The sequence below is a fragment of the Schistocerca piceifrons genome, chromosome 1, assembly GCF_021461385.2.
Source record: "Schistocerca piceifrons isolate TAMUIC-IGC-003096 chromosome 1, iqSchPice1.1, whole genome shotgun sequence".
Classification (NCBI taxonomy): Eukaryota; Metazoa; Arthropoda; class Insecta; order Orthoptera; family Acrididae; genus Schistocerca; species Schistocerca piceifrons.
Window position 1 is genome coordinate 1,064,502,118 of NC_060138.1, and position 14,615 is coordinate 1,064,516,732.

At 38.9% G+C, this 14,615-nt stretch overlaps 1 protein-coding gene across 2 annotated transcripts in view; it reads right to left on the bottom strand.

Annotated features, from left to right (window-relative positions):
• LOC124755725 (trafficking protein particle complex subunit 11) overlaps positions 1 to 14,615 on the bottom strand; it is a 121,985-nt gene that overhangs the window by 43,325 nt on the left and 64,045 nt on the right. For both annotated transcript variants that reach the window (XM_047249047.1, XM_047249046.1), the window contains exon 14: positions 5,411 to 5,646. In XM_047249047.1, coding sequence (XP_047105003.1) covers positions 5,411 to 5,646 — 236 coding nt within the window. The remainder of the gene's footprint in view (positions 1 to 5,410; positions 5,647 to 14,615) is intronic.

The following is a 14,615-nucleotide window of genomic DNA, read 5'->3' on the forward strand; positions in this document are numbered from 1 at the left end:
TACTTGCTCCCCGCACCTGAGGTCCCGGGTTTGATTCCCGACAGGGTTAAGGAATTTTCCTGCCTCAAGATGATGACTCCTCCTCCTCCTCCTCCTCATCATCATCATCATCATCATCATCATCATCATCATCATCATCATCATCACGGTTGGAGGAAGGCAATGGCAAACCACCTCTGCTAGGACCTTGCCTAGTACGGTGGTGCGGGTCTCCCGCATCGTCCCCTACACTCCTCGGAGTATGGGACCTCACCATTATCTTTACGTGGCTATTCTGTACTTATTGGCATGAACACTGCTCATCTTTTCTGGAAGCTATTGACTAGCAGAATAAAGCATCATAAAATTCCCATAAATTTCTATTTGAATTTCAAAGCTAATGCAATAACTCCATGCTACACAAAAGAAAAAATTAAACTCCCAAAGTACAGAGAGGGGGAATATTATGAGATGAAAGACTGGGACCAGGATTACATACCACACATAGTACTAAAAGAAAATAAATTGTGTACAAGAGAAAAGGATTATATGACATCAGAGGATACAAAGACGAAAGTGACGTAAGGGCATTTAGATCAATTCAGATTTTTAAACAAAAAAAGTTGAAACAACAAAGAAAATTTCTGATGAAAGAAAAGCTTTTATTGTATAAAAACTTAGCCAGAAGAAAGGAGTTCTTCAATAGCACAATTGTGATTCTGACATACAACATTAAGTTTCTTAGTGGCATTTATGATTCTTTCTGCCTATAACAGCTTCACTGATATTTCACACTGCCCACCCTACAGTGGTTGTCCAAGTTTCTCTCTGTCACTTCTACCATCTTGAGCAATACTACAGGGTATTCTGTTGTTTCATCATTTATCTTAGTACTTCAATTATCGAGTCTTCTCACCTTAGCATGATTAATACCCATTACAGCCCATATTCTTGTAATTTGCTGCTTCTTGTATTAACAAAGCCTTTTGCTATTTCTTCTTTATAGATTCCAAGCAACATTCTATTGGTGGTTCAAGCATTAGTTATTATCCAATTCATGATGAATATTTATTTTGATGCCCTTCTAGTTCCTGTTTATGCAGTGTATCTGTATAAAGCTGCTTGACAAGTTCTGAGGTGTTGTCTGATGGTGTTATGAGAAACACACAATCTTTCAATGAGGTAGTTGCTCACCATCTTCAGTTGTAACTCTGGGGAAGTGCAGTGGCACCACAAGAAGACCCTACAGGGGATTTTGACACCCACAGGCTGTTCCAGTGAAATGTGCTGGGAGTCCAGCATGCTTGGTGTGGAAAAATCCCAGCTGCAAGCTACAGATCACAGCATGACCTTTTGTTGAATACTTTTGAACTCAATGGAACTTATCAGGAAGAACCCATCACATCTCCTCAAACATGTGCTCACCTTGACTAATTTTTATTCAATAACCAATATTTTGAATAAATTGGTAAGTTGATATGAATGGCCCTCTGTGTCTCATAGTATAGCTAACATTTTTATGGAAGACTTCAAGCATAAAGCACTTCAAACAGCATTTCCGAACCCCAAATGTTTTTGGAGAAATGTAGACAATCCCTTTGCGATGTGGCAAGATGAGTCCATAACACTACTTTCATCTTCAGAACACCTACACTCTCTCCATCCTAGCACTTGTTTGAGAAAAATGGAGACCTCCATTTTCTGGATTCATGGTTTGTAGAAAACAAGATAGCTCCTTGAGTCCTAGTGCATACTGTGAACCAACATACACTGACTTGTATTTACAAGCTACTAGATGTCATAACATATCCTAATGCAGCAATGTTTTAGGGACACTCATTCACAGAGTTATATCTGATACCGAGAGCTTGTCAACAGAGCATAGCCATCTCTGCTCTGTGTTTGTTCAGAATGGGTACTCTGAGAAGCAGGTTTGCCAAGCATTTTGACCATCAAACACTATTAGCAGCCATAAGTTATGGAGAACTCAACTAGGATGGTTTCCCTGCCCTATGTTGCCAGTGCATCCTTCAAGATTTTCAGGCTTTGCAAAAGCACCAGGCAATTGTCTTCTAACCTCTGGCCTATGGACAAACAATGCCATGTTCTGCAAAAGATGACCTCAGTATAGGAATATAAAAGATCCTGTGTCAGTGCATAAATTCTACACTGGTCAGATGAGCCCCACCATTAAAGACAGATGCAATGGACATAGACATCACATAAGATTAAGTCAGGCTGGAAAGACCCAGCTATTACTCGCCACTTTCTAGATAAAGGACATGGCACGAACTACACAGACACATAGATCCACTGCCCTGCAGAGTGAAAATTCAGTTGGAAAGATCATTTCATTCACCTCCATCTACAGATATTCCATCATAGGAAACAGTCAAAATTATGTGTATCAATTGACTAACTCAACAGGCACACAGGATTTCGGCTTCGAAAAGGCTGGGAACTCGCTTTGTTGGCACTAAAGTACCGGCAGCCACAGAGAAATGAATTCAATGAGACAACTCCAAAGAGGACTCAAAGCCAAGATAGACTGGATGAGTATCAGTCATTACCTGCATAATGGAATGTAGTCTAATTAAGTCGGGTGATGCTGAGGGAATTAGATTAGGAAATGAGGCACTTAAAGTAGTAAAGGAGATTTGCTATTTGGGGAGCAAAATAACTGATGATGGTCGAAGTAGAGAGGATATAAAATGTAGGCTGGCAATGGCAAGGAAAGTGTTTCTGAAGAAGAGAAATTTGTTAACATCGAGTATAGATTTAAGTGTCAGGAAGTCATTTCTGAAAGTATTCGTATGGAGTGTAGCCATGTATGGAAGTGAAACATGGACGATAAATAGTTTGGACAAGAAGAGAATAGAAGCTTTCGAAATGTGGTGCTACAGAAGAATGCTGAAGATTAGATGGGTAGATCACATAACTAATGAGGAAGTACTGAATAGGATTGGGGAGAAGAGAAGTTTGTGGCACAACTTGACCAGAAGAATGGATCGGTTGGTAGGACATGTTCTGAGGCATCAAGGGTTCACCAATTTAGTATTGGAGGGCAGCGTGGAGGGTAAAAATTGTAGAGGGAGACCAAGAGATGAATACACTAAGCAGATTCAGAAGGATGTAGGTTGCAGTAGGTACTGGGAGATGAAAAAGCTTGCACAGGATAGAGTAGCATGGAGAGCTGCATCAAACCAGTCTCAGGACTGAAGACCACAACAACAACAACAACCTGCATACATACGCTGGTTGGATCCAAATGTCATTTCCCCAGCAAGAGGCTCTGGATGTCAAAGTCCTTGTAACGATATTATAACCATGCACCCTGGCATCAACACCTTTCTAGCAAACTAATGTATAAACTGACAAGCCATTATATCTACCCCCCCCCCCCTCCCCCAAAAGTCAGAGCTGTAGATGACGAACAACTATCTCACCGATATATTGCTGAAGTTTCCATGACACCGTCTGACCATCTGACACAATGCCTGAGGACCTCTCAAGCAGTTATTATATCAGGAAAGCCTCGAACAGCACAATATGAAGAAGAAGAAGAAAAAAAAAAACTACTGACTCAGGATCTTGCTAAACTTACTGGCTCCTATTTCACCAAGCAATATTTTTCATTCATATGTAGACACACTTATTTCAGTTCGCTTTTAATATTGCACCATAGTTACGGAGCACAGAGTTACACACTGTACGTCAGAATCCCAATGCAGCAATGACAGTATGATACCTCAAGCTCTGCAAGTAACATTTCCCTATTTTTTGATAGATTAGTGGTACTTTATCCGAGTTTTAACTTTCCACCAAAGTATCTTCTGCCACACCACCATGGCTATTTTGTTGGTATAGTGTGCCACTAAGCAATGCTGATGTACAGCAATAACAATTTTGGACTCAGGAAAGAAAGCATGCAATATGCTTTTCAGTCACTGTAATGGGTATATATTTTCTGATGTATGTGGCATATGATGATTTGTGATGTACGTGAAAGATTAAGCAAGTGGTAATCAGAATGAATTTTGTCCCTACAAAGTTTTAAAAAAATACATGAATCTATATTAGTGGCATGAACTTATAACAAAAATGATAAGCAGATGTTTACATGCAGAAAAGTCATTGAAAAGAGTTAACACACAAATGAATGTTGCTTAGAGCCTTGTAAGTGCTACACCAGTCAACATTCATTTCATTCACATAAAACATGACACAGCACAACAAAGTGCTGGGAGAGAGATGCTTTTATATAATCTGTATATCATTTTAATGTGTGTAGCTATATGACTGTAGATTTGTAACTGAATCATTCTGTTTCCCTGGCAAATGCGATACCTCTCACTCTACAATCCTCTCGTCAAAATCTGACATTTTTGTAACTTTCACCAACATATGGAAAATGCTGACTGTATCTAATAGAACATGTATATCTAATAGAACATGTACAAGGGGGAAAATAAAAAATCTGAATTTTTCATTTTTATGGGATTGAAATTAAGTGTTTTATTTCTAATGACCCACAGTACTGTTCAAGTAACTGGAGTCTTCAGATAAGCACATGACGCACCTTAAGCTATTGAAGCTAATGTGGAAATTATGATGCCAGTTCTTTTGTATAATACCATTCCAGTAGTTGCTCCCTAGAGAGAATGGAGATGTATTTAAGGCATTAAACTCATTTGCACAAGCCAGTTTCAGTTCCAATACCAGAATTTTGATTCAGAGTTTCTGTGGCATCGATATACCATTTAGGATGAATACTTCACTCTTACGGATGCCAACTACTTCAAAGTACACAGGATAGTGTATCATTCTTATTGATGCAGCAATGGAATAATTGTGATTAGTCACTGAAACAGGTTAATTTGCACTGGTTCCCTTAATGCAGTGGCAGTCAACCTGATCCCTATTGCCCACTAGTGGATGTTCCAGCTTCCATGGAGGGCAGTAGGGGTTCTCAAAACATTTTCATTAGATTTTCATAAAATTTTGACATAAAAGATTTGGACAGTAATTATTATCATATGCTTTAACTTGCTGTAGCTCTGCTTTATAAAATTTGCAAAGCAAAGTTACTTCCCTACTTTATAAATCACATTTACTGAGGAATCAATGAGCGCGTAGAAAATTTTTTAACTAACAGAGATACAAGAGTGGGCAGCAGGTAAAAACGGTTGACTACCCCTGCTGTAATGCAGCAAAATGATGAATTGCTATCCTCTTTATTTGCCACTGAATAATTTAATGCTAGTTATAATTTGCACCTCACCTTCATAATGGAATCCTACAGTTTTTCTCCAAAACCACAAATGATATGCACTACATAAGATAACAGTGATATACAAAGATGCAAGTTATTACATGTTACCATTCCTGGGTGAACCTTAGTTTTACTCCTTTTTAATCCCATTTTACTTACTTGCTTGTTCAATGCTGGCATCATCAGTGCTTGTCTGGAGCATTACATCTATACCCACAACATTTAGCTTCTGCTCTTCGGTGTTGTTTATGACAATTTTAATTGGGTACCATTCACCAAGAAGTGCTGGTTCATCATGGATAACAGTAACATCTAGTTTCGAGTCACGCGGCACAATTACTGCAGATGTCAATGATCTGATGTTATCAAAGTCAGGCATACTCACAGGTGACGGTCTGTAAGGAAAAAAGAACTGGAGTTAGGGAAGTTCCAGCAGAGCTGAGATAAATGATCAATGCTTTCATCAATTTACATCTTATTAAAATGAGTAAGCAGAGAACAGTAAATACTAAACCTGCAATATACAGAGTCAGGCAGGGAGGTGTTACACTTTTCAAAACATTCTAACATATTTAATATTTTTAATAGATTTCAATTACTGTTTTCCTCAAAGACTACAAATACAATGCCATCGTCCAAGTGGCAGCCATTCTTGTTCAGGCATTGTTTCAGGAGTGTGGAATAACTGCCTATACACATTTCATGCAATGATATGAGGCGACCTGGAAAACGCTCCTTTAGAAAACCCATGGGTGGTCTCGAACTATGGGACGTAACCTCGTCCTGTTTAAACTAAATGTTATCAGGGTCAATCTGATATCTTCTCAACTCTGGCATAAAAAATTCTCGCATCATGCAACACAGTCAGTTGAAAGTCAGTATGTTAATTTTCTCACAAAAGTAGAGTCCAATGATAAACTGGTTGAATCCACACCACACTGTTACTTTCTCACTATGTAAGGGCCTCTCATGGAGTCCCCATGGATTATTTTCTGACCAATACCAGCAATTTTGTTTGTTCACAGCACCCAATAAGTGGAAATGAACCTCATCACTTATTTCCATAATACTGACTTTTCCAACGTTTCTAGTATTCTTTCTGCAGACATATGTCAACCATGCGTAGTCATTTTGCTTCAGTTGTTGAACAACCATGATTTTATAAGGATGAAAGTGGATGTCAAAGCACAAAAGTGGCAAAATGGCCAGTCTGAACTGTGCAAAGGTCAAGCGTGTCATACTGCTGAATACTGAGAGCTGGCCTCTATGGCTTGTCCAACTTTCTTGATGTTTTCTGCTGTTATAACTGTCCAAACACCTCCCTAAGCTGTTCCAGGTCTCACTGTGCCTCTCTCATTCTCAATTTGTTGATCCACTTGGCTTTTGTTGGAAGAGAAAGGGCAGCGCTGTGTCTACCAACACTGAGCTGATTGTGAACTCTTTGCTGTGTCTGCACTACCGAATGATCAGTCGCAACAAATGTTTTGTAAACAAGAAACATTGTTCAACTGACCAAGGCTCAATAGTTACTGAAATGGCAACTAATAATGAATGTAAATCAACCACTGTGCATGTGATACTTCCCCTACCACTTAAGTTATGGTGGGCTCTAAAACAACACCTCTTGTGGCGAAACAAGTGCTGTATCATTTGAGAGGTATGGAGGTGAGTGAGTGTGCCAGGACTTACCCCAGTTCACTGTTAGTAGCGCCGGGTCACCACAGCGCACCCATGCATTGCACACAAGTACTGCACCATAATTTAAGAATGAAATTAAAAGTTAAAGTTGCTTTTTGAAACTTTGTCAGCATGTGCTTTAGTATATTAACGTTTAAATAGTCAAATCTCAGATTGATTAGATGAATATTTTTCCATAATACATTGTGTAAAAAAAAGTGGTGCTAAATAATAAAGCTAGGAACCCAAAAATTGGTCATAATGTGCAGATGTATGTGAAAATTAACTGGTACAAGCCTTAACATGATTAAAGCAATATTTTGGTCAGAATCCACATTTTTAAGAAAAATTGAAGGTGCTAACTATTATAGACTTAGAAATATGAAAATTTGTATGAAGCTTCAGTGTAGTATAACAACATTAATTATATAACCCCACTGAGCTACCTCTAATAGTTTTCAAGTAATTTGCTGAAAACTAAATTTGGAACAAAAATGTCCTTATTTATAGTAGATTAAGTATCTGTTATAATAAAGGTAGAAAGTTTTGGCTATAGCACCTGATGAAACCTATTAAATAAAAGACTATAATAAGTTTCAAAGTCTGTATGTAAATAACAACAAATACAAGGTCTCTTAAAGTTGTACTTCAGAGGTCATGTTCTACCGTCAGTTCCATTCTAAAAATTCTGGAGGGCAAAGTATATAAATAAGTGAGCTAAAACTTTTTCTGTGACTTTATCCACCTCAACTACATTCATACAAAAATTATAAAATTCTAAATTAATTCAGGACATTGTTATAAAATATTATGGGTCTGAGAAAGCGGCCATTTAGAGGCTCCTACCGTGGGCATAGAGCGGATAACAGCAGGTGTTCCCTTGGCTGTCCACTGCGCCAGTATATAAATACAGCCCGAGAGGCACCTAGCCACAGTATGGTCCACATCAGTCAAACACAAGAGTATGCGATGTCTTGGATGACGTCACAGCCAGACCGCAACTAAACTCTTTTTTGGCACAAATAGGAAGCGAAATCACGAAGATTGTACACTGTCCTGGACTGCTTAGATTTCGTGGAAGTAACTGCTAGTGTGCTGTCAGTAAGCTTAACAAAAGCACATGACAAGTGGTGACAACTGTTCTCCACGTTTATGGCAAGTAATTATTTTGATTATCAGAAGTCAGGGCGAAAGACAATTTAATGGGAACTTACCACAGAGGTTGCCTCTGAACTGCTCATAGTGCTATTTAGCTTAGAGAGATTTTTTTATTAGAATTAACATCATGAATATTACGATGTTCTGTGTGTGAAACTTTACCAAATATATCTATCAATTAGAACTCAAAAATCTTCATTTATAATCATAGTCCTGATCCCACTGAGCAAATAGAGAATAGAAACATTTCTTTCAGTGGGCTAGACAAGAATGTGGACTTTCACACTGGGAACTATGGTTCAGTATGTTGTCCATCGCTTTCTGGCTGACCACGGAAGTAGTTTCCAGGCTCTCATAAAAGATGGCGAGCAATATTTCAAATATTTCCAACTTATGATTTCCTACTGCTTATGACTGATTATTATTATTATTATTATTATTATTATTATTATTATTAAACTGCTACACCACTCTCTCTCTTGGACCCTGCCCTGCTGCAATGTTTGCACAGAATGACCACCAACCAGGTATCAACCCAAACGAACAGCTACTGCCAAACTGGCCAAGAGCACAGTTAACCACACAGTGATGGAACACACTGTCGAGCAGAACATTGTCTCTTCCAATGGGTACTTTACAACCCCTGCATCTTTCCCCCAAAATGATCTTCTCTTATCTTTGTTTCCTTGTAATTCGGCCTTTGTTCTCCTAATCTCCCTAGCCTCGATCTCTGTTAGCCTTCTGTTCCAAGTCCATCTCCACCATGCCTCAGGATCTTAACTTCACTCATCCTGCAACCACATCCTTTCCCCTGCAGCCTCTCCTTCCTCTGTCCTGACACTCTCTCCCAATCCACTCACACATGTCATCACCATTGTGCACTGCATGACCTCAGCAGTGCAGGTACCGGTGTCAAACTCTTATCTTGTACATCTGTTGCCTCTTCATCTTGCGCTCCGACACCCTGCACCTGCTACCTCCCTCCCAGCCATCAGCCAACCTTCAACCTTCATAATCTTACCTCCTCCCTCCTCTTCCCTATCTCCTTTCTCCCTTACTCACTTCACTCAACACAACCCCCTAGCTCTGTCAACTGCAGTGTCAGCACAGTATAAACACAATGAGTGAGTGAGTGAGTGAGTGTGTGTGTGTGTGTGTGTGTGTGTGTGTGTGTGTGTGTGTGTACACTCAACGACTCAACATCTCTACTACTTTGTGTGTTATACCTTACTCCAAAACCTTTATAAAAATTTTATATCTCTTAGTTTTAGAAATAAGGAGTGTCTTCATCATAAAATGCGAAATAATATGATACTTAATACAAAAGAAGAGGAGAAAAATGTACACAAGTAATAGTATAAAGGATGTACTATTTAGTTACTGTTCCATCCATCACAATGTAGTTTCACACACTTCAGTACAACATTTCCTCTGCTCTTCTCAGTATCACTACTGGCTGCCATGTGTTCACCAGATGTACATACCATTTTATTTTTATTCCTTTCCAGTACCTTCTATAACTCACATAAAATACCTGGTAACTGGTGGTTCACTAGTTGTAATATACAACTTCATTTGTTTACAACTTTCATCAAAGTGTCTCATTTATCGCAAGTGAGGAAATCATAAAATTTACAAACCATAGGCAAATCATTCAGGACTAGAGATCAGAGAATAGGAAAACTGGATACTGAGAATTAACTATGAAATGAACTATGAAATGCTAGATGTAAAGAGAACTACAAATAATAGATATGCCAACTGACAGATAATAAATGAGAAAAACAGAATGAAAAATATGGGCACAGTTGACGCAAAAAGAGCAGCACCAACCAAGAAAAGTAAGTGCAACAGAAGTCATAAATACATTATAAACGATACTTGAAACAGAATGATAGATAAATTTAATTTTTAATGCTACCACTTACATTTACATTTTCCTGTGGTTCTCAGGTAAGTATAAAAGTTGTTTCTAATTTTAATTTGATTGCAGATTCATTTTGGAGATGCCTTGCCTTTTATTAGAAGTTTTTACTAGAAAATTTTCACATGCCACTCAGAGATATTATGTTTGTACTCTGTTAAGAAAAATGGAAATTTATTTTGGGTCACTACTTGAGGCCAGATGTCTCACTCTCTTAGCCTGTGATCAGCAGATTATACACATGCCTAGTTTGTGTCTTTAGCTCAATATTCAATTTGCTCTTTCTTTCCTGTCCCCACAAACATTCTGACAAATCATTCAAGAAGGCAAAGGAAATACATACATCTTGTCATATAGATACAATAGCCTAAATTCTAAAAGCAATGTGAGATATAGTTGTTGTTGTGGTCTTCAGTCCTGAGACTGGTTTGACGCAGCTCTCCATGCTCTCCTGTGCAAGCTTCTTCATCTCCCAGTACCTACTGCAACCTACATCCTTCTGAATCTGCTTAGTGTATTCATCTCTTGGTCTCCCTCTACGATTTTTACCCTCCACGCTGCCCTCCAATGCTAAATTTGTGATCCCTTGATGCCTCAAAACATGTCCTACCAACCGATCCCTTCTTCTAGTCAAGTTGTGCCACAAACTTCTCTTCTCCCCAATCCTATTCAGTACCTCCTCATTGGTTACGTGATCTACCCACCTTATCTTCAGCATTCTTCTGTAGCACCACATTTCAAAAGCTTCTATTCTCTTCTTGTCCAAACTATTTATCGTCCACGTTTCACTTCCATACATGGCTACACTCCATACAAATACTTTCAGAAACGACTTCCTGACACTTAAATCTATACTCGATGTTAACAAATTTCTCTTCTTCAGAAACGATTTCCTTGCCATTGCCAGTCTACATTTTATATCCTCTCTACTTTGACCATCATCAGTTATTTTACTCCCTAAATAGCAAAACTCCTTTACTACTTTAAGTGTCTCATTTCCTAATCTAATTCCCTCAGCATCACCCGATTTAATTTGACTACATTCCATTATCCTCGTTTTGCTTTTGTTGATGTTCATCTTATATCCTCCTTTCAAGACTCTGTCCATTCCGTTCAACTGCTCTTCCAAGTCCTTTGCTGTCTCTGACAGAATTACAATATCATCGGCGAACCTCAAAGTTTTTACTTCTTCTCCATGAATTTTAATACCTACTCAGAATTTTTCTTTTGTTTCCTTTACTGCTTGCTCAATATACAGATTGAATAACATCGGGGAGAGGCTACAACCCTGTCTCACTCCTTTCCCAACCACTGCTTCCCTTTCATGCCCCTCGACTCTTATAACTGCCATCTGATTTCTGTACAAATTGTAAATAGCCTTTCTCTCCCTGTATTTTATCCCTGCCACCTTTAGAATTTGAAAGAGAGTATCCCAGTTAACATTGTCGAAAGCTTTCTCTAAGTCTACTAATGCTAGAAATGTAGGTTTGCCTTTTCTTAATCTTTCTTCTAAGATAAGTCGTAAGGTTAGTATTGCCTCACGTGTTCCACCATTTCTACAGAATCCAAATTGATCTTCCCCGAGGTCCGCTTCTACCAGTTTTTCTATTCGTCTGTAAAGAATTCGCGTTAGTATTTTGCAGCTGTGACTTATTAAACTGATAGTTCGGTAATTTTCACATCTGTCAACATCTGCTCTCTTTGGGATTGGAATTATTATATACTTATTGAAGTCTGAGGGTATTTCGCCTGTCTCATACATCTTGCTCACCAGATGGTAGAGTTTTGTCATGACTGGCTCTCCCAAGGCCATCAGTAGTTCTAATGGAATGTTGTCTACTCCCGGGGCCTTGTTTTGACTCAGGTCTTTCAGTGCTCTGTCAAACTCTTCACGCAGTATCTTATCTCCCATGTCGTCTTCATCTACATCCTCTTCCATTTCCATAATATTGTCCTCAAGTACATCGCCCTTGTATAAACCCTCTATATACTCCTTCCACATTTCTGCCTTTCCTTCTTTGTTTAGAACTGGTTTTCCATCTGAGCAAGTGGTTCTCTTCTCTCCAAAGGTCTCTTTAATTTTCCTGTAGGCAGTATCTATCTTACCCCTAGTGAGACAAGCCTCTACATTCTTACATTTGTCCTCTAGCCATCCTTGCTTAGCCATTTTGCACTTCCTGTCGATCTTATTTTTGAGATGTTTGTATTCCTTTTTGCCTGCTTCATTTACTGTATTTTTATATTTTCTCCTTTCATCAATTAAATTCAATATTTCTTCTGTTACCCAAGGATTTCTATTAGCCCTCGTCTTTTTACCTACTTGATCCTCTGCTACCTTCGCTACTTCATCCCTCAGAGCTACCCATTCTTCTTCTACTGTATTTCTTTCCCCCATTCCTGTCAATTGTTCCCTTATGCTCTCCCTGAAACTCTGTACAACCTCTGGTTCTTTCAGTTTATCCAGGTACCATCTCCTTAAATTCCCACCTTTTTGCAGTTTCTTCAGTTTCAATCTGCAGTTCATAACCAATAGATTGTGGTCAGAATCCACATCTGCCCCTGGAAATGTCTTACAATTTAAAACCTGGTTCCTAAATCTCTGTCTTACCATTATATAATCTATCTGATACCTTTTAGTATCTCCAGGATTCTTCCAGGTATAAAACCTTCTTTTATGATCCTTGAACCAAGTGTTAGCTATGATTAAGTTATGCTCTGTGCAAAATTCTACAAGGAGGCTTCCTCTTTCATTTCTTCCCCCCAATCCATATTCACCTACTATGTTTCCTTCTCTCCCTTTTCCTACTGACGAATTCCAGTCACCCAGGACTATTAGATTTTCGTCTCCATTCACTACCTGAATAATTTCTTTTATCTCATCATACATTTCATCAATTTCTTCATCATCTGCAGAGCTAGTTGGCATATAAACTTGTACTACTGTAGTAGGCATGGGCTTTGTGTCTATCTTGGCCACAATAATGCGTTCACTATGCTGTTTGTAGTAGCTAACCCACACTCCTATTTTTTTTATTCGTTATTAAACCTACTCCTGCATTACCCCTATTTGATTTTGTATTTATAACCCTGTAATCACCTGACCAAAAGTCTTGTTCCTCCTGCCACCGAACTTCACTAATTCCCACTATATCTAACTTTAACCTATCCATTTCCCTTTTTAAATTTTCTAACCTAACTGCCTGATTAAGGGATCTGACATTCCATGCTCCGATCCGCAGAATGCCAGTTTTCTTTCTCCTGATAACGACATCCTCTTGAGTAGTCCCCGCCCGGAGATCCGAATGGGGGACTATTTTACCTCTGGAATATTTTACCCAAGAGGACGCCATCATCATTTAATCAAACAGTAAAGCTGCATGTGAGATACAGATGAGTCTGATTACAACATAAGAACACCTGACAGAGGGACCATTTATCAATTTGGGAAGGTAACAGCTCAGTCAATCATCTCTCACTTGGCCCGGCCTGTAGCATGGGGGAACTGTGAACCCTACCTCTTGACCCAGGGATGGGAATTAAGTGTTATCCAGTCAGCTGTTATGCACCAGACATGGGGGCTGGCCTTCAGTAGTGCACAAGGAGGAATGAGACAAAGAGGAACCTCAAACACCGAAGCGGAGGAGGAATAAGAGAAGAGGAATGAAGAAAGAAAAGAGGAATGGAAAACAGTGGAGAGACCTGATGTCAGGCTACTGAAAATGCAGAACACATTCCCAAAAAACATCCCAGACATGTTCCCCAAGGGAGGAGAAAAAAGAAAAGCAAGAGGATGGATATGCAGCATGAAAGGAAAAAGATGCTGCAAAGGCTGGGGCCCTGTCGCAGCCAAGCACAAATCCACCAAAGAGTGGCGAGCCCCCTGGGGGGAATGCATGGTATTAATACTAGTTCATTTTCAGATTGCCATTTAATTGTGAACCTGCTTTGTCTCTGAATAAGGAAACGGAATGCTATTAAAGGTTTGGCAGCGCACCTTATATGGCTGTGACCAGAATTTGTTCATATTTGTTAAAGTGGCATCTACAGTGGAAGTGCTGGTCCATGTCTGGCATATTTGGGATTATTGGAGGTCTTGCAAGAATTTGAGTTTTAAATATTTTAATGAGGAAATTGGATAGTATTTTATTTCATCCATCCTAGTTGCTTTAATATACAATTTTAGTTATGGTTAATAACAAGGAGTGTGGTTTGAGCAAGGGCATGAAAGCTCGAAACCAGTAACCACTGCAGCAAAAATTTTAAATTAATGCAAGTGAGATGGACAACAATAATCCAATTTCCTCAGTACTGAACAGTTGCGTGCCTACTATCTCATGACAGCATGCCTCAAATCAGCAAAAAATGATTTTAATGATTGTATTTAGCTACATGTCCAAACTATTACGCACTATCTTAGCACCCACTGCTTCACTCACATAGACTGTATGGTTTTCACAGTTTTTTTGCTTTTTTTTCTTTAATTGAATTTTTACATGGCTCAAAATTGCAACATATTCTCCACGTTTCATGCTAATTACGACTGTAGAAGCATGGTCATCCCTGTGTGTTCTTCAGAACAAACAGCAATTCTGGTAGCTGGAGCCA